Source organism: Caloenas nicobarica, chromosome 12, assembly GCF_036013445.1.
Source record: "Caloenas nicobarica isolate bCalNic1 chromosome 12, bCalNic1.hap1, whole genome shotgun sequence".
Taxonomy (NCBI): Eukaryota; Metazoa; Chordata; class Aves; order Columbiformes; family Columbidae; genus Caloenas; species Caloenas nicobarica.
The window spans coordinates 22,903,957-22,925,087 of record NC_088256.1 but is presented as its reverse complement, the minus strand read 5'-3'; the positions used below and the strand labels follow the sequence as shown (position 1 = coordinate 22,925,087).

General features: G+C 45.8%; 1 protein-coding gene across 2 annotated transcripts; it reads right to left on the bottom strand.

Moving 5' to 3' along the window:
* Positions 1 to 391: 391 nt before the first annotated feature.
* On the bottom strand, positions 392 to 21,131 carry ZC4H2 (zinc finger C4H2-type containing). Of its 2 annotated transcripts, XR_010606873.1 has the most exons (6): positions 21,024 to 21,131; positions 14,233 to 14,404; positions 12,770 to 12,942; positions 11,316 to 11,478; positions 9,897 to 10,139; positions 392 to 1,419 (listed from the first exon to the last, which is right to left on the bottom strand). XR_010606873.1 is itself a non-coding variant. In XM_065643344.1 (5 exons), exons 1-5 carry the CDS (start codon positions 21,074 to 21,076, stop codon positions 10,026 to 10,028), a joined length of 675 nt encoding a protein of 224 aa, XP_065499416.1. In that variant the 5' UTR covers positions 21,077 to 21,131; the 3' UTR covers positions 7,740 to 10,025. The 2 variants fall into 2 exon arrangements, 1 of the variants encoding a protein (XP_065499416.1); XM_065643344.1 differs by lacking the exon at positions 392 to 1,419 and having other exon boundaries at positions 7,740 to 10,139.

Sequence of the window (21,131 nt, the reverse complement as noted above, 5' to 3'; positions counted from 1 at the left end):
GCCTGAGGTCTTTATCAAGTTGTGTATCTGCCAGGAATGCTGAAATGCACGAGTTTACCCCTGCGATATTCCACAATGGAACAGACACTTACTATCAAATATAATCTCAAAGTTCCAAACCAGTACATTAAAAAGCCATCACTAAGTATTAGAAGACCACTGTAAAATCTTATTGCTTTTTGAGTTAAATAATAATCTTCCAATAAACCAAACCCCAAACAATCTCTATGGTCTCTTGCTCATCCTCCTGTTCACTCATTAACACTGAAGCAATCAGGTTTTATACAATGTGGCAACCGAGGCATTTAAAAAACCCCAAACAAAACCTATTTAAGTCCACAGACACCCCCATCCTCCCTGCCCACCCTCACCCTGAGACCCACGATCACCACTTAGTGCCGAGAGAGGAGCAAAACTCGACAGACGAAACCAGAAATCCGACTACAGTAAGAAGGAAACATCAAGGTAGATATAGAGCTTCCTTAAATATTCGAAATCCGATGTCTTCCTGTCCTGGTTTTGTTAAAAACAAGCTTCTCTTTTAGTGAATTTTCCCCTGTCAGCTAAAGTCCTCTTACTAACTGCAGTTTTCCTGAAAGTTAGGTACGTGTTTTGGTAGACATAGCAATGGAATGCAAGGTCATTGATAATGATGCATCCCGCGAGATGTGCAGGCAGGAGGTGAACTGAAAAACTGACCAACTAAAGTATTCCATCCCATTCACGTTATACTTCGTATAAAAGTGGGAGATCACAAGGATCTCGTCCCTTTTTTCCTTATGGCCGACATTGGGAGAGGACCTTGCGAGTTGTCCCTGCGAACTGAGGCCCAGCGACAGACTGGATCCAGCTCCGGTTGGCTGCAGAGTCCAGTCCAGGACTTTGGGTGCCGGCCCCACATCTGCCGGAGCAGCTGCCAGGACTTGCAAGATTGGTTTTGTATCTTTTGTATTATTTTCCCTACTTTTATTAGTAGCATTAGTAAAACATTTTTAATTTTTCCAGCTCTCTTCTCTCTGTCCTTCTTTCCCTCCCAATCGCCTGTCCTTGGTGGGAAGCGGGGAGAGAGGGTTAACAATACATCTGCCACGGTTTTATTGTCACCCTGCAATCAAACCATGACACTTCCAAAACAAAGCACATAATCCTCATCATTTAAAAAGCCAAGTTGCTTTATATGTATCTGATCTTCACGCAAGCTGAGTAGTTCTCAAGTCCACTGAGTTTCACTGTGCAGCAGTTGATTTTGAATTCAACAACGCTTCAGATACTACAGAAATAATCAATGCACTTTTTACTAAGGAGAGGAAAAAAACCAAATGTATTTTGATGTCAGTTCAGCATTTCTGCAGCAATTCCACTTGTCTCTTGCAGTATCAAAGTTCTACTGGCATCAGTCTTCAGAATCATCCTCAGAAACTGTTGAACACCACAGTATAATCAGCAGCCTTAACAAAGGTCTGTGAAATTAGAGCACTTCAAGATCAGCAGAGGAAATAAAAGTAATTTTATAATGTTAAATAGTACATTGTAATATTTGCCCAAACCTTGTGTAATTAATTTTGAAATGCATCTCATATCTGAAAAATATAGCATTTTCAAATCAAAACTCGATATTACAAAATGCAGAGTCCTCCTGCTGTTCTTCCTCAACATAAAAGGAAGAAAACTTAATTATGTCAGAGATTCAACTTTCATGTAGTGTTTACAGCAGCTAATTCCAACAGTAGTCAGAGGAGAGTATATTCAATCCATGACAGCAGCAAGAGAAAGAAATGGCTCACTAAGTTAACAATTTGGATACTAAAATATCTAGAAAGGTTCAGCAGCCTAAATGACAGAAAGACTCTTAAATTCTTATATATATATTTTGCTTAATGCAGTAAAGTCAGGCCTACTTGGAAGCAGCTCCTCTCTCCACTCTCATTCTTTCAACATACGCAAAAGGAACATAAAGCCCACATATGCACAGGGTTTTATTGTCGCAAGGTGAATTAAAAGACAAATACACTCTTGTGAACTACAATAAAGTCAGTACAGACATCTACAATAGGTTTGCAAAGCATTAGCCTGCCTGTAACAGGAATTTAATCTGTCCTCTTAAGCAAACTCTGCAGTCAAGAAAGTACTTCCACTTGAGTAACTTGTTCCATCTCTGAAGACAGAAAGCAGCAAGGTCTGTCTCCTCACTTCTCCAGTTCTTCAAAGAGAAATGTGAATAAAGTAGCATCTATAATAAATCTAAACCTCAGTATTCCTCACCTGCAAGTTAGATAAAGCCCGAATCAAATACAGATTAAATTACTGTGTAAAATGGCACTCATTCATTTTTACTCTGATAAGGATGCACATAACTTAAGAACTAATCCTGAACCCAAGTCCACCTCTGGTTGCTCTGAATGTAGAAATAATCATCTGTTCCTTGAACTGAACTTACACACACACACTGTGGCAGTTGCACTTTCTCCCCCCCCCCACCCTGAGAACTGATGTGGCAGTTGCACTGGTAGCTGCCCAGCCCCCTGTCAGAACTGGGGCCGTCAATGGGCAGCTCACGGCTCTTTGTGGAGACCCAGAGTCGGTGGGCAGGGCCGTTAGCAGAGGAGACACCAAGAGCGCCCACAGTCCAGAGAAGCTGAGAAGTTTCTCCAAGGCCCACAGTCGGGCGGGGCGCAGAGGAGCCAAGAAGCTTCTGGAATGCCCACAGCCAGATCTGATCAGACTATAAATGGGGTTCCCACCGAAGACCTCCTTTGTGTGGTCTTCTCAGAGCTGTGGGTCTGCAATGCTGCCGGAGTCCCACCCCTTAGACGGAGACGCTGTCTAAGGCAACTTCCCTGGATTGGGAGCGCCTCACCTCTGTGTTTAGGTCAGTGACAAATTATTGAATATATCCTTTAATAAGTCCTCGCCTAGTAGGCGAGTGTAAATCCTTGCCTAGCAGGCAAGTGTAAGTCCTTGCTGGAACAAGCAAGTGTCTGCCTTTTGTGGGCAAACAGGGCAGAGAGGGCTCTGGCTTTGTTCTCTTGTGAGTGCGTGTATGCACGCTGTGGATCCTCATTATTCTTATTTCGCTGCATCCCAAATAATCTCCTAACCTGATACCCGAACCCATATCTTATGTTATCGGAGTGCTAGTTAATTGTATAAACCCTGTTTCTAATCGGTTTGTTGGCTGCGCTTTTCCACCCAGAATAAAGTTTGTTTTGGACCTTGTTGACTGCCTAAACTGATTTCGGGGTGCCTCCATGACACACACACACAGCATTCGTTATCGTACTCCAAATATGTCACAGGAGAAGGAACTCCTGTGGGACATGTTTGGAGGGAAAGCATTTGGGGAGGGAAAGGGACACATGGAGGGGACGGGAGATGGACACGTGGCGGGGGATGTGGCAGTAGAAAGGTGCATGGGGGGGGGGCGGGATGTGTGCAGGGGTGACCTGCACCGGGGGGGTCCACCTGGGACCACCCGCAGCAGACGACTCACCTGGGAAAACCCGCAACAGAGAATCTGCTCTGAAGAACTGACCCACGACAGAAAATCCACACCAGATCATCCCCAGCAATGCCCCTGCAACTGCTGGCGTTTCACTCCGTATTTGCTCCAAACGGAGGGGTGATGGTGTTTACTTTTCCATAATACAAAAACAGAGGGGTTTTGGCTTTTCCAAAATATCTAGTTTTGAGATTCTTTTGACGCTTTAAGAAAACATAAAAATTGGTGATTTTTGCTTTTGGTTTAGTGCATGAAAATGTAGTTTATTTCGCTTTCCAGCTGCACACACCCAGGGGGATTTTGCTTCCCCAGTTGCCCCAAATTGATTGTTGTTGTTGTTTTCCCCAAATCAGTGTAGCTCTTGGGTGTGGGATTTTTTGGTTTTTTGTTTGGTTTTTTTTGTTGTTGTTATTTGGTTTGGTTTTGGTTTTCTTTTTCTCTTTTTTTTTTTTTTTCCCTCTCCCTGTTGCAGACCCAGATTCAGGGTGTTTGGGGCATTTTTGTGCCATGGCGGTGGTTCCCACTGAGTGTGCATTTTAAAAACCTGATCTATCACTGACATCTACTTTTTAGTTACTTTGCTTTGCTTGCACACACTGCTTTCCTTCTCTTACTACATTGTCTTTTATCTCACTGCATGAGTTTTCTCACTTGTACCCCTCCAAGTCTCTGCCCCATCCCGCTGGACTGAGTGACTGGCTGTGTGTGGCTCAGCTGCTGACCAGGGTTAACCCACAAGCGTGGAAGCCACCGTACAGGTCCTGATCTCTGCAATGGGCTTTTGGCAGGAATACTGCACTCCAGCTCCTGACTACAAACCAGGATCTGTCATATCCAGTTTCAGAATTATAATCTACTTTATAATGCTGCTTTGACATGAATTCTGAGCAAGAATGTAGCACTGTAACTATGCAGTGTTGAACACCAATAATTTATAGACCAGAGTAGTGTTGCTGCATCTTTTTGATTTGCGTTTCATTCTAGCATGAGCAGTTTTGGAAAAAGAAACTGTAAGAGAATTCCAGAATTTGTGTACTTAAATAGGCAGTAAATCAAGAAGAATGTGGCTGAATTCCGTAGGGCTGGTAACTTATTTGACGCATGCTTTCACCCCTACTTGAGGCATACACCCACAGCCCAGTATTTCTGTGCTGTCCTGTACCTGACAAGCAGCAATTACGTTCGGTCAGACCATGAGCGCTCAGGCTGTGCAAACAGGCTCCAGTCAGCATGAGCCGTGCCCTGAGTCCCTGGTCAGCTCACGCCTCTGCAGAGCATCCATTCCAGTCCACACACTGTGCACCTCACCTGAACGGTTTTCTCAGCGTGTGGGAAACGTTTCTGGAAAATCCTGCAGTTCCCTAAACTTTCCGCCCTGCCCCGCTGCTCCGGGTGCGGCTCCAGCACGGAAGCGGCCGCGGGGCCCGGGGGGCAGCACCGGCCGCGGGGTCCCGGCGGCAGCACGGGCGGCGCTGCCGGCCCCGCACACGCTGCCTCCCGCTCTCCCGCCGGCGCCCCTGTGTCCTGTAGCCATTTCCGTTGGAGGGGGTGGGCAGGTGGAACTGTTTCTTCATTCTGTTTTAAAACGGCACAAGCCCGTAGCCCCAAGGGTGACTGATTTCCCTGTTTCCTTCGGCACCCGCGGGAGTAACTGAGCCGGTACGGAACACCCCGCGGCTTTGAGCAGCTCGGCGTGACCCACGGCTCCGCCCGAGCCCGCGGTGCGCTCGGCAGCTCCGGCAGCGCTGGGCCACCGGAAGCGCTTCGGCGCTGCCGCGGTCGGGCCGGGCCCCGCCGGCCGGGCCCCACCGGCCGGGCTGCACGCGGGGCCCGCTGGCGCCGCCGCCGGGACGGGGGACGTAGCGCACGCTGGTTTCGCGGGCGCGGGCTGGTGACGTAGGCAGGCCGGTGACGCACTTCAGCCGCGACTGCCGGTGGGCGCTGGGCGTGCAGGAGCGGCCGCAGGCGGGCGCTGCGGGACCGGCCCGGGCGCCCCCGGCGGTCGCTGGCGGCTGCTGAGCGGCCGTTGAGCGACCCGGCAGCGGGTGCGTGGCCGCTGTGCCGCCCAGCGTGGGCCGGGGGCGTGTGCAGTGGCGGGTGCCGCGGGCCTTCTAATATCGTTAGAACGGATATTTCTTTCCCCATGTTTATCTCAATAAAGTTCTGTAAAGGCGTAACAGAATTGTGGCTCGTTGCATCCCGTACAATTAGAGAGCTGGGTTTTACCTTTCGGGATGTGGCTGCTTCTCAGTAGCATAAGCAAATAACAGATGTGAAAATACTTCGCAGGAAGAATGCAAGACATGAAACAACCATTTATTAAAAAGGCAAATTAAATGGGCAGCACACTGTTACTCCTGCTGGGCACAGGAGTAAAATATTTAAAACATAGAGCCAGTGAAAATGTCAGATATTGCTAAAATATCTAAATGCTAAAATGGAAACCTATGTTGGAGGAATTAGGAAACTGTAAAATAAAGGAAAGCACTTTCAGTTATTTAAAGTGCCAGTAAAGTTAATTTCTTGAAAAGTCTGCTATTTCGAGTAACACATTAATGGCTATTCTTTCAAAATCAGATTCTGTAAGTGGAAGCCACTGGCAGGTTCAGTCAGTGTCCTGTTCAGAAAGCTAAAGCTGAATTCAGGAAGTGCAAGTATTAAAACTTAGTGTAGATTTTCTCTGTTTTTAATGGAGTCCTTGACAGTAAAGTTTAAACAACTGGTCTACGTCAGCTTGGGTACAAAAATTTTGATAGCAAAGCCTTCAGACACAGGAGAGTCTTTGTATCCTTTTAGCATGAGCTTAAGATAAGGGGCAGGGGGACAGGCTTGTGATTTTTTTGCCATTTGGTTGCAGAACAACAGGACTATCCCTTGAGGCAAGTGAGGAACCAGGAAAAGACCCCAGAAGCCATCTGTAACAAAAGGATCCAGTGATTTTGTTGTTGCTTTAATACCCATTGAAAAGGGAATGACAACGCTAGGGTTAAACCAGACTTTAGTAATATAAAAATCTTGTGAGCTTTGAGAAGGGTGTCTTTGTGACTATTACAAGAATTTAACCCAAATAAGAATGCATTTAGGCCAAGAGAAGAGATATCCTCAGAGAACCTTAGGTTCAAAGGAAAAGGCTATTGTTGCTCCACGGAGCAAAAATGCAGTAGACTCATGGCAAGAACTGTAGTTCCCACAGCTTCTGCCTCTGACTAAAATACAATAAATCAATATTTCATAATTTTCTCTCTAGTCTCTTGAGAAAGGTGCCTGGGAGAAAAGGGCCCAGGGCTTTTGCAAGAAGAGCTCTTCAGTTAAACTTCCTTAGTTAATCTGTGAGAGAAAAAGAGCATACTGGTTCCCTATGGAAGGTACTGCTTCCCTGCCCCCAGGATCCCTTAATACATAACACAGGTTTTGTCTCCTTGAAGTAGAATCACAGAATCACACAGTATTTCGAGTTGGAAGGGACCCATAAGGATCATCAAGTCCAACTCTCTGCTCCTCACAGGACTACCTAACACTAAACCGTAACACTAAGAGCATCGTCCAGACACTCCTTGAACTCTGGCAGTCTGGTGCTGTGACCACTTCCCTGGGAGCCTGTTCTAGTGACTGGCCACCCTTTCGGTGAAGAACTTTTTCCTAATGTCCAACCTGACCCTCCCCTGGCACAGCTTCATTCCATTCCTCATGTCCTGTCCCTGGTCACCAGCGACAGGAGCTCAGCGCCTTCCCCCCGCTGCCTGCCCCGCCGGGAGGAACGTGCAGACTGCGATGGGGTCACCCCTCAGCCATGGGGTCACCCCTCAGCCTTCTCTTCTCCAAGCTGAACGAGCCAACTGACCTCAGCCTTTCACCATCTTGGTCGCTCTCCTCTGGACACATTCTAATAGTTTGATGCACCCAAAACTGCACCCAGTGCTCGTGGGACAATCACCTGCCATGACTAGCTCACTGTGCTTGATCCGCTCCAGGATGAGGCTTTGGCTGCCAGGGGATGTGTTGGCCATGTTCAGTTAGACTCATTCTCAGCAATGCCTGCTATTCATATAGCAGAACTTTGTAAAGGATGTGAAAACAGATTTGTAAATGGTAGTACATGATTGATACAAACACAATATATCATATTCATGTTTTGCTTTTTTTAAAAAAAACAAAAACCCTGTTAAACACAAGGGCACAAAAGACTAGTTTAAAAAAGTAAAAATACAAAACTGCCACACTAATTTAGTAAATGGTGAATCCTTAAGTGTATTTCAGTTTAGAGCTCTAGAGATCTTCCAAGAAAGAAAGCATGTGGCAAAGTAACAGTGAAGTAAGAGTAGCTATGACTAACCCTATCTATTTCAGAACTGTAAGTCAAAGTTTCTATGCATCTATCCTTCTATTCGCACTACTTCATTGCAGACCATTCACCCATTCTGCACTGTTACTACTTCTTAAATTTATGTACAACTGTCATCAACGTGTGCTGCTCTCATGCATGCACTTTGGGGAGTCCATATACTGTCCTTGAACTCTATATGCATTTTCTGGTAAACTCGATAGGAATTGCTCTGAACGGGGCACACAGCATGTGGCTGCTCTGACATTTAAAAGCAGAATCCAGTATTTGTGTTGGGAAACATGCATAACAATAGAGTTAGTGTAGCGCTGCCATGTGGAGCATGGAGTCAGACCATCCGCCATTATTGTTATCTCACAGAGATGGAATCCCAGTAATTCAGCCAGCAGAATCTGTTCTTCACATATTTTCAGGGGCATGTGGTCCACATTCTGTCTCTGCTGTTGACAGGTGTTTGTTTGGCTATGAAACATTAAAATGGGAGAATACCAACTGAACTTGGTCAAAATTATAGGGCTATATGCAATGGAGTACTCATGTACCTTACAGCAGAGTTGGGAAATTAATGGCAACATAAATGATTTAGCCAGCAAAATCGGTTTGTGTGGATTTGTACGGTCCCCAGCATTTCACAAAGTTCTGACAAAGTTGGGGCTTCCCTGTTCTTCCTATTTAACAAGTTCTCCATATAAACACTACAGCATATTATAGTAGAGGAAAACCTGGGCTAAAGAGAGGATATAAACAGGCAGTCCCTGCCTCCTGGAGTTAGTGAGAATACTACTTAATACTCAAGATCAATTTAGACAACAGAGGTGGTAACAAAACTGGGATTAGAAATGAGTGAGTTTTAAACCCTGGTTCTGTTGTTGGGTCACTGCCATCCTCCCCATTGCATGTAACTGTTGTTACATGAGGTGAAACAAAGGGAAGACATGGATACGGGGAGAGGTCTATAGGATACTTTAGTCAGGGTTCTTTCGGCACATATACAGAGCAAGGAAAAAAAACAAAAAAACAAAAAAACAAACAAAAAAACCCCACCCCAAAACCAACCAAACCAACCAACCAACCAACAACAACAACAAAAAAACCAACAGCAACAAAAAACCAAACCCTGGGCTGAAATAAAGCATACTTGAAAATGATACAAAAATAGGAAGTTTTGTTTCAGGGTGGATGATGACACCAAAGCCAGGCAGTTCTGGTGAAAATCATCACTTTTAGCTGACGCTGTTGCTGGTGCATGTTACTGAGCTTTCCTGTGCTCCAGTGGAGGAAACACCTGCCAAGGGAGATTTGGGCTGTAGAAACTGGGAAGAAGACATGCAGAATGGCTGTTGTTGCAGTCTGTGCGCATAGAGATTTGGGATGTTTCATGCGTGCTTCCTAGAGAACCACAGTGAGCTGGTTGGCCACAGAGCCTAAGAGGAGCACTAATACAGTTCATTTGAGCCTTGTACTTAAGTCAATCAGTCTTCTGACTGCTGAAAATACCACATTAGGATGTTAAAGCATCACAAATTACATCATTTTTAGAAATTCATACACAGCCAGCAACTTGATCCCCCTTCCAAATTTTAAGTCATGTTTGAGGGAATGGTACAAACTCCAGTAACCCAGAGCTCACTTGTGTCCTTAATGCACTGATTTCCTGTATAAACAATTTCTCTTTTTCCCCTGAACAATTCCTCTATAAGAAGAGCTCTGCTGGATACCCAAACCTATGAAATCTTCCTAGCTTAGAAAACAAATTGTTCTTTAGTGAAACAAACAGAGTCTGCTATTTCAGCACTTCAAGTAGTCTCCTATTATCAGGAGAAAACAGAATAGTCTTTTAGTAACATCTGTCTTTGAAAAGAGAACCTGAAAGCATTTGTGGTAATCACATTCAGCCAATAGGAATAGCCTGGCATAAGAATTCTACCTTGTTTAGGAGTCCGAAAGATGGAATGATTGAAGTGTTAAACTGTAGCACCAGTAATACTTGCTTTCCTAAAACCAAATCCTGAGGACTGGAAGGAAATCAAGACAGAACAGGAGCATTGTGCTTACATTGCGTTAAATAGGAAACAATGGGTTGGTCGTACTTGAGTCTGTACTTCAGAAAGTGTGGCCACGTTTGCAGTTCTGCTGCAAGAGGACTGGAACAGGTGACGCGTTCACTCGTCAGTCTGCTGGGTGTCACTCGTCCTGTTTCCTCTTGGGCTTTTTGGGGTTCCGGGATCGGCTCTTTGCTTTGCAGAGTGGACATATGGGCGCGTTCCGATGAATTTGTTGGTGACACGATAAACATGCCTGAAATAAACATCCCTCAATAAATAAATATATAAACATTCTGTGATTCTGTGATTCTGTGAAATGTGACATTGCAGCCTCTTGTTACAAACATTTAATTGCCTTGTTACATGGGTTATTGAGTATCACATTCTAAGTCGCTGTACAGAACAAAATAACTAAGGCTTCTTGCCTTCAAAGGCAAACCAATGCTACATTCTATACAGTCCAGGCCAACTGAAAAACTAGAGTACCTCAGTGAATTGAAACTGCAGTTCAGCAGACACAGGGTACAGGAATGTATCGATTACTTTAAGTTCTATTTTGTGTTAAACATTCCACATGTTTTAAAGATGTTTACATGCATAATAGCCCACTGAGTCAGAGACGTTCCAGTGAAGGCTGACTGCGATGTCACAGAATTCAAGGCAGGAGCGGGCAATTAGATGAATTCCACATATTTAACACAAGATGCAGAACTCTGCCCTTTTGCTCCATACTAAGCTCTTTAACTTCCATTTGACTGACGCATATCACTTTCAGAAAGGCTTTTTGAAGGCCTGACTCCAGACAGTAAGTACATAACTGTGCAGTGTACCTGCGTCGGTTTGACTCTTTAGGGACTGAATCCATGGAACTTGGGTGGGACAAATACCCCCATGGAATTACTGAGCTCTTTTTACTGACTGCAGAAGGAGCTCAGTAAAACCGTGGTTAGGTTAAATTAATCCATATGTTAGTCTTGACTTGAAGATCCCAAGAAGTGCAGAAACAATCACCTTCCCTGGTAATTTGTACCATAAGTAGTTACTCTCCCTTATAAAATATGTGCATTGCTTCTAATATTTATCCATTTGGGATTAACTCCCAGCTATTAGTTTTCCTTTTGCCTAACTTTTTTTTTTCCTACATGCCTCTCTCCCACATGAAGCATAAGAGGAGAGAGAATTTCCTATGTCTCTGCTGATGGAGGCTCTTAAGTCATAAAGGAGTCAAATAATAGAGAGCCTTGTCCTTAACCCTTGGTGATTGGCGCTACTCCTTGAAGTCTACTGGGGTTGCTCTTGATTTGAACCACTGCAGGAAAAATCAGAATCAGGACACATTATTTTTCCTTTTTGTAAATATTGATCCACTTTATAAACACAATACATTCCAATGGCAAAACAGAAAACGCAGCGCATTCCCTGTCCTGACCTTCATGGGCGGTGGCTGTTGTCTGAAGGTTGCCGTCTGTCTGGTGTCTTGTTTCCTGGCCACTTGCAGCTGTTGGGCAGCAGCTGCAGCTGCAGCCAGTGACTCAGGGATGGGTGGCTCCTGTGGCTCCGTCTGCCATTCCGCTTTCTGCTTCTCAAAGTAGCTAGACAAAAGAAAATCAAATAAAAAATATGACCACCTTCTGGAGCATTCCATTAGTTTGTAAATGATATTTTGTGTTAAAATATAATGGATCACACTGCCCTATCGTTTTCCTCCACTAGAGTCAAATTGCCTACACTTAGATACCACTTGGACTAGTTTATAAATAGAATCGGAGGTATTTCCCTCTGTGTTTGTACACTTCAGCCAGATTCCAGATTGTTGGCTTCTAAGGTATCTTCGTGTACAACTGGACATAAATCTAACAGGACGGAAAATGGTAACACACTGGGAACCTCAGATTGCCCAGAGAGGTGGCGGATGCCCCATCCCTGGAGACATCCCAGGCCAGGCTGGACGGGGCTCTGAGCAACCTGAGCTGGTGCAGATGTCCCTGCTCATGGCAGGGGGGCACTGGGGGAGCTGGGAAGGGCCCTTCAACACAGACTGCTCTGTCATTCTATATGCATTTAATCTTTAACAGCTCTAGGTGCACCTCTGTCAAATTTTTAACATATATTTTATTCTGTTAAAATTAATAACTTTTACATGCAATAAATACATTCTTTGTAGTGTCAAGGTGCTTGGAATGGAAAACGGCATTTCTGGAGCAATGCAAAAGAAATCTTGAAAACTGTCCATTTGTGAAAATGATGCCAATTGTGCTGGGCATTAAGAGAAATGTAAGTTTCTTAAAAAATCATTTGCATTTAAAACTGACCGGTTAAACAAAGGACACTGATCTTTGAATAGTAGCTAGTTCTGTCACCCTCCCCCACATAGGCTATAACTAAAAATGAAACTGTAATTTATTATCCAAATTTATTCCACATCCACGGTAAACTTACTTGTTGACAGTCATAGGTATACGGCTAAATGCCACTGCTATCTTCACACAGCAAAAAGTAAAATCCTGACTAGCAGTAACCAATTGAAGAATACTTGCTTTGTATCCCTTGTATTGCCTTCTACCTCTGCCTGCTAAACAAGGGGGGAAAAAAAAGCCTTTCTAGAAAAAGCAGCATATAGTATAAAAATCTAGAGAACTAGCCAGCCTTGAAATGTCGTATATAGAGTTTGCAGCTTGGGATAATCTAAATTTAAATTCCAGCAAATTCAGACTGAATGCTATCAAATACACATGCTTGCACATCTCTTTTTTGTTAACTTTTGTTTTTCATGCTGACCTCTTAAGTTCTTTTTTCCACCTACCAACAAAAATAAAACAACAAAATAACCAGTAGAATCGAGGAAAGGTATAAAGCTAGGTAATATTTGCTTTGCAGACTTACTCAAGGGACAGTTTCTCTTCCTCCTCACACAGATCTGGCAGCCTTTGCAATCCCAGAGTCATCCGCAGAGCATCTACGTGCTCCTTCAGGGGTTTGTACTCCTCATGCAGGCGACGAGTAGATTCCAAGAGCTTGTTGAGATCATTCTCAGACTGCTTGATAGTGTTCTCCATCTGAAATGGGAGGATGGGCATGCTTTTAAAGAACTGTTCCTTTAGTAACGCTCCGATTTAGCAAGAGACTGTATCAGAAAGCAGAGATTTTTCTCACTCAAGTTGGAAGAGATTGGAGACATTGCAATAGTAAAACAAAGAGTTAAGATACCAAGAGGATAAAAACTGGGCAAGGAAGAAGCAACTGCAAGTGAAATACGAGATGCATTTTTGGTTAAAAGGGTGCACTCAACCTGTATGACCTCCCAAATAGCAGAAAAATCAGGTAGATGGGCTACAGATAAGTCAGCAAGTGAGGAGCAATGGAGAACTCTCAAGGGACACTAAAAAATAAACTAAAGCAGAATAAGCTAGTTTTCTGTGTTTCTAAGGTAACTGAACACTGATGGTTCGAATTTAACAAACAAGCTACGGAAAGGTTCCTGGTTCTCTTACTGCAGTAAATGGGAAAAGCAGCAGAGAAAAAGACAATATGAGAGGAAAAAGAGGGGAGCAGGAAACAGAGACTGAGATTGTGCAGCTGGGTGGGGAATAGACATTTCAAGTGATAAACAAGTGCAGTCTGTGCATCCAGCATGTAGCTTGTACTTGCTGACGATGTAGGAGCTTTTTTCGTCTAATGCAAAGCACAAACACCTTCAGAGCTGGAAACCATTGTACAGTCGTGTAAGTGCTCTAACATGACATACGAACTGCAGGTTTAAAAATATATTCACCATTTATCCCCTTTAATTGGCTAATCTTCCTTGTTCATAAACTCTTTTTCTCTTATTTGTATTAGTTGCCTTCAGGCTAATGGTGCTTAATGTTTGATAGTTCCACTCAGTGATGAAGGTCAGCTCTTACTAAGAACTTAACAAGTATAATATATTTTCCCAAAATATCTTTTCTTCCAAAAACCTCCCATCAAAAGTCCCACCTAGCTGTCAAAGTTTCTCTGTTTCCAGGTGCTAAATGGGAGAAGACTAAGGGGAAAAACAGTTTTCTGTGGGGCTGCCAGGGTGATGTTACTGTGTCTACAGGTAAAGCTGTCCCACAGTGGGCTTGCCTGTCCTCTTGGTGCAAATGTTTACTACACCCACCTTACAAAATATCCTGCCCAACACAGACAGGAAAAAACAGTTATCCTGAGGTAAATTTACTTTGCACTCTTTGTAGGATCCTGGGATGGTGGTGTAAAGTCCACATTATCGAACCAGTGATAGTTCACTTATGTGGACAATTCACAACCTGTGGAACGATTCACACGCAACTGTTGGTCAGGCTGTCCACAGCTGGACCGTCACGTACCACGTTAATGTCCGCGTGGATCAGGCGCAGCTCCTCCACATGGGCCATCTTCTCCTGCAGCAGCAGGTCCATCTCCTGCTTGTATTCCTTCAGGTGCCTCTCCTCAGACTCCAGGGCTTCAAATTCTGCTTTCAGCCGTGCCTTTATTTTTTCCATCTGCAAAGTCTTATTCCTGGATCCCAGTGATAATTAAAAATATAGAGAGACAACGGTAAGTCACTGCAACATATTTTTGCAAGGTGTCACTTTGTGTGTGAATGGATGGAAGAAGGTAACAGCAATAACAGACAAGACTAAACATGTCTGAGAAAGGATGAGGTGCAATGAGACAACTGAATTCTAATCCCAGATCTTTTGCTGAGCTTTTCAGTGCTGTGAGAATTCCTATACTGAATTATGAAATCAACAGAACACTGTCAGACTTCAACAGTTACTGTAGATGCAGAGAATTTGCACCAGTAGAGTTGTACTGCACCAATTAACTCGGATTAAACCCTAGTTCCAAAATAGAGAAATCCAGAAAATCTGGGAGGTTTAGCACAGGATTCTGAGAAATGTAAAATGAATTGGAGGTTTTTATAGTGTCATATATACTGACTAAAACTATGTGGACAGTAATCTGAACTGCTAAAACACTAACTTCAACTTCAGGTTAAAGAAAATTTCAGAGTGACATCCCATTTCCACGTAGCTCTGCATTTTCTCGGTTCTTTGCTAAGATTTAGTACTTGTCACATATCTGTGTTTCTGCCCATATCCTGCATTCTGAGTTTTTTTTTTATTTGTGCCAATCTGTAATTCCATAGTAAAAATGTTTAGATACTCTGTCCTTACCTCTCTCTTCAAAGCTAATCACCAAAGAGTGTGACTTTCAGTCATCAGTTCTAAGCAGCAGAACTGCCTACTGCTGTTGTGATTCAACACTTGTCCAAGCTGTTGAACAGAACAAACGGTTCTTGTTCCTGCAATTTTGTTAATGAAGAGGCCTTAGTTATTTTTCCTGTACTGGAAGTTAGAATATGATACTGGGTAACCAATTTGTCAACGATGTTTAAATGTTTCTAACAAGATGATGCAATGTCACATTTCAGGGACCTAATCAAGAGTTTCAGTACTCCTTGCTTTACCCTGTGTGAAACGAGAACGTACCATTCCTGTTTAGTCACCTAACACCTAGTGCAAACAGATCCGTATTGGTTTCCAAGTGCAAGAATAACACAGTCATCTTCCTACAGGCATGATGTAAGAGGGGGCCGAGAAGATGAGGTTTGCATTCATATTTAAATATCCTATTCCTAACCCAAAGCGAAGTGGGGTAAGTTTGATTCAAATTCACTGCAAGCAGCAAAGCTGGCTATAGAATGCAGTGCGTAGATTATATGAAGCTGCCTATCAGATTAGCAGTGAAAACCCAGAACAGGGTCTGTGATTTCCCCTCCTGCAGGGCCCAGACTTGCTCTGGTTGAAGCGAGGAACGCAGGTCTGACAATGTTCGTGCCAGCAGAGGCACTGAGCCCCTGGAGGGAGCTGCTCTGTCACCTGTTTCTAGGAAAGGGGATTCATAAACCTCTGTGGGTCATTTGCTCCCTTTACAAACTGCTCCCATACCCCATCCCTGAGGGCTCTTTCTGAAACTGCTCCCACAGCATGTAGGAATGGATGGCTTATCTCAGTCTTATTCTATATTATACTTGTAAGATTAGCAGAATATATATACCCTGGGCCTTAAGAGAGTCACACTTTTCTCTCCCTCCAAACAAAATTCCCCAAGAAACTTTAAAGCTAGCCTGAGGACTTGTTTCTAAAGTACATGGCAGATGTCTCTGTAGATTTTATTCTTGCTTTCATTTGACCCAAGCTCACCTTCTGTCACTATCCCACTTGGGGAGGCTCTGACGTTACGCCTGTGAATCCTCCTCTCAGTCCCCTCATTCCTGTTTCCAAATTAGTCTTTGTGAGTTCAGTATCTGCTCATGCATCTAGTTTTGGTAACCTTTGGTTACCTTTGGTAACCTTTTCCTGAGTGGGTGAGACATCACCGGCACAATGGGCTCCCACCAAGTGCTGAGGAGCATGGCAGAAAGCACAGTCAATCTCCAGGACAACTAATTATGGCTATCTATTCCAAATATTACAGCTAGTGATGTGACCAGGGCTCCTCCCTCTCTCACTTCAGGAGTTTATAAAGCTGCAAGAGATAAAAACAGTGTCATAAATAACTTCTCCAATATATATTCAGAAATGGGCTGCCTGGTAGGGATAATATGAATGACGGAGATTTTAAATGGAACAGTTGAAAAATTTAATGTCAGAGGGAGTGCTGCTTGTTTCCTTAGAACAAAATTCTGCCTTGCATTGGTACTTCAGAAAGAATCTTAACAGTAATGTTCTTTCCTCCATATAAATATACTGATTGCTGTTTCCAGGGATGGCAACCCATGACTGTTAAGAATAGAAATACCAGACCAAAGATAAATACAGAAAAAGCCAATGACAAATAAGGTCACCTCAGATGTCACTCAGAAATATTTATAGATATTGTGGAAGGCATTTAAAACCAAATTTTATAAAATTCACTCAGTAAGTATGATTACTATGTCTGTACTGTAGCTCACCAAAGAGTAAACCTTATTTCACATAATGTTTACTATAGAAAATATTAATTATATACCTGTGAGCAGACATTTCTTTTAAAAGGTACATAGTCATTCCAGTTCTGAAAAGTCTGTATCTCACCATTAGGGTGAAAAATAGGTGATGGAACAACAAGTCAACTAGTGAAAGTTCTATGAATGAAGTGCAGAAGAAGCCTGGATGTAGACAAAATACAGGTATGTAGCTACAGCATTGTAATCTTTAATGTAATTGGAGGTGTTCTGCCATTTGCTATACAATGTATATACTATACACTAGTCTGAGAGTAAACATTGGACTTAAATCGGTAAAAGAGATCCTCTCTGTCTTCCATTTTAAATGTGGCAATATCCCACTAAAAAGCACCATCCAACCATCTACCCCTGTTTTTATCCACTCTCATTGCTCCCGTTTGCTTAAAACGTTTATTTAGTAATGGCAGCTTTGATGACTGGGACAGGGAGTATTTGTCTGCAATTTCCTGCCTGTTTCTTCTCCTCTATGACATGTGTGCACGTAAGACAATGGAATAGATCTGTCCCTCACTGTTAAAAGTCACTGGCTGCCGTGCTCGGCCAAATTGCTACAAGTGAGTTGCAAAGGATGTTTCAGTCCAAATGATTAGCTTTTGGTATCAGAAAAGAGAAAGTGCACACAAATTAGAACTCTTCCTGTTAGCATCAGGCAACATGCATTACTGTTTTAAAACAGAAACCATAAGTGTGATTTCTAGGATGCCTAATGAATTCTGCCCTCGTATTCTTTTCCCTTCTATCTAAGTTCTGTCACTGCACTGATGACAGTAGTCACTGTGTCCCAGTTAATCAGTGAAACCAGCGTCTGTCATCAGTAAGTTCGCTCTCATTCTCATTTATCTCCTCCCAGTCAGAACACTGGGCTCTGGTCTTTGTTTAGGTATTTGCTATATTTTATGACTGGGGTTATTTCTCTGGAACAACTTGGTGCATATAAATAAGCATGTGCAGATATGTTTGGATTGTGGACACATCTCTTCGTTAGCTGGCAGAAGTATTCCATTGACTACAAACTGTACACATGTATCTATAGATATGCATATGGATATTGATACAGGTCTTCAAAATCAGATTCCAGAATCCCTTCAAAAACCCAGCTGAGCTGCCTATAATAAGTGACAGAGATCAACTACAGGAATGGGCAATTTGTTTGATTTTGATTGTGGGGGCTTTTTTCCTCTCTGCCTGTGGAGTAATACATGGAATGCAGATTGAAATAAAGCCTGCCAAGTCTATCAAAGGTGTGTCTGTGAACATAAGAACTTCTCATGTTTATTTTGAAGGAAATTCTTGATAGAACAGAAGCTCCTTCTCGAAGATTTGGGGATGAAAAAATAGGTTTATTTGATCAGATTTTGCTAAAGGTGACTCAAAATACACATCAATGTTGCAAGTAGGATTCATTTTTTGATTTTTTTAAAATTTAAAATACATCAAAGCAACTTTCTTCACCTTTACAGTACCTTATGCCAGAAACCAATAGCAAAAATGTCTTACAGTTTATATATCACCTTTGAATATATTATCAGAAAACTGACTGCACCATGAATTTCCAAATACAGGATATCACTCTCACGGAAAAGATAGTTTAATGAGATATTTAAATTGTGTTATAATATTCGGACTACAAACTGTAGGAGGCCATATTTAGATCTGTATTTTAAAACTAAGCCTGTGTAGCACTTGAGTAGAAAAGTATTGTTTTTATTCTGCAAAGTAAGTGTTCTTTCATCTCTTTCTGCTAATAGTCTTGGGATACTAGACACACAAATATTTTTGCTCGGTCTTTGTTCACCTTTGTGATATTGTGTGAAGAAGGCCGAGGCCCATACACTGCTGCCCAGTTTGCCTCTTCCATGGGTACAATGTGCTTTTCAGAGGGGCTGTTACCAGCCAGAAGTCTCTGCGACCACCTGCAGGCACCGTCAGTGGCCGTGTCCTTGTCCCCGGCCGTCTCTACTCTCTCCCTCCCATAGCCCCTCTCTAGCTGTTCTGTCCCAAAACACTTCTCATTGCTCTGGGGTCACCCACTCTAAGCACGTCCATGCCTTGCACCTCCCTGCTATATCTAACATCACTGCTCTCACTTTCTTTTTCACATGTTTTGGCTTTTGGATGCAGCAGGCCTTATCCTGAAAATCAGTGTCCTAAGCCAAAGAGTGAAAATGCCCAACCTGAAGCTGAGAAGCAGGCACACCCCTGCTGCGGGCACACATACATGGTGCCATGATGTTTCTGAGCCCCCTTTTTCAGAGCATCCCGCGACTCCCCCTGCACAGGACGCTCTGCACAAATTCCTGGGGTGCACGGGGCTGCACCGGCCTCCCGCCCTGCGGTGGGTCCTGCAGGGGTGGTGGGAAAAGCCTCGTGCGGTGTGTCCCCACGCGGTGTGTCCCCATCCACCGCTCCTGTACTGCCCTGCCAGCCGGGAGTCGGCAGACAGGCAGGGCAGGGGCAGGCAGGGCAGGGGCAGGCAGGGCAGGGGCAGGGGCAGGCAGGGCAGGGGCAGGCAGGGCAGGGGCAGGGCAGGGGCAGGCAGGGCAGGGGCAGGGCAGGGCAGGGGCAGGCAGGGCAGGGGCAGGGGCAGGCAGGGCAGGGGCAGGGCAGGGCAGGGGCAGGCAGGCAGGGCAGGGGCAGGGCAGGGCAGGGGCAGGCAGGCAGGGCAGGGGCAGGCAGGGCAGGGGCAGGCAGGCAGGGCAGGGGCAGGCAGGGCAGGGGCAGGGGCAGGCAGGGCAGGGGCAGGCAGGGCAGGGGCAGGCAGGCAGGCAGGGCAGGGGCAGGGGCAGGCAGGGCAGGGGCAGGGCAGGGCAGGGGCAGGCAGGGCAGGGGCAGGGCAGGGCAGGGGCAGGCAGGCAGGGCAGGGGCAGGCAGGCAGGGGCAGGCAGGGGCAGGCAGGGCAGGGGCAGGGCAGGGGCAGGCAGGCAGGGCAGGGGCAGGCAGGGCAGCAGCGGGGCAGGGGCAGGCAGGCAGGGCAGGGGCAGGGCAGGGACAGGGCAGGGACAGGGCAGGGGCGGGCAGGGCAGGGGCAGGCAGGGGCAGGCAGGGCAGGGCAGGGCAGGCAGGGGCAGGCGGGGCAGGCAGGGCAGGGGCAGGCAGGGCAGGGGCAGGCAGGCAGGGCAGGGGCAGGGCAGGGGCAGGCAGGGCAGGGGCAGGCAGGCAGGGCAGGGGCAGGGGCAGGCAGGGCAGGGGCAGGCAGGGCAGGGGCAGGGCAGGGGCAGGCAGGCAGGGCAGGGGCAGGGGCAGGCAGGGCAGGGACAGGCAGGGACAGGGCAGGAGCAGGCAGGCAGGGCAGGGGCAGGCAGGCAGGGCAGGGCAGGCAGGGCAGGGGCAGGGCAGGCAGGGCAGGGGCAGGCAGGGGCAGGCAGGGCAGGGGCAGGCAGGCAGGGGCAGGGCAGGGGCAGGCAGGGCAGGGGCAGGCAGGGCAGGGGCAGGCAGGCAGGGGCAGGGCAGGGGCAGGCAGAGGCAGGGCAGGGGCAGGCAGGCAGGGCAGGAGGAGCCAGCTGGGCGCTGGCCGTTCCAAGGCTCGGCCGCTCCCCTCTCCTGACAACCACACAAATTCCGCGCCCCCCGCAGGCCACAGCTCCGCAAAGCCGCGGTGACCCCGGCCCCGGCCGCCCCGTGCCCGCCCTGCCCGGACACCGCACACTCTGCTTCCCGTGCCAGCCCCTTCCTTCCCCAGCCGGTCACGGCTCCTTCCGCGGAGTCAGTAAGACAAAATAATAGATTCATGACGGAGAGCCTCAGGAATAGGAAATAATAATCCCAGGAATAGGAAATAATAATCCAAGGGGCCTGAACCCCCCGCTCGCAGCCGATCCGCTCCCCCGGCTGCGTGGGGCCGCCGTGTGCGCCCCCGCGCGCTTTCCCCGCGGTTTCTCTCGGGGCTGATTCTCTGGAAATTCCCCACCATTGCCGCCCCTCACCGCGCATCCCAGCGGCGATTCCCAGCACCAGATGCTCTCTCCCTACTTAGAAAAAATGTATTTTCACCTCTTATCACAAAGCCCAATGGTGTTTTTTTCCCCCCAGTAGCACAATAGCTACTTTCAGATCGATGCAACTCCTCCGCTCCCCCGAGGAAAAGCTGCTTCATGTAACTGATGCAGCACAAAGCGAACATACCTGATCTCCTTGATGCTTTCGAGTTTGCACATAATTTCTTGCTCGTCTGTCATGCTTTTCACTCTCGATTTAAACCTCCCGTGAAATGTACAAAATGCCAAGGGGGGG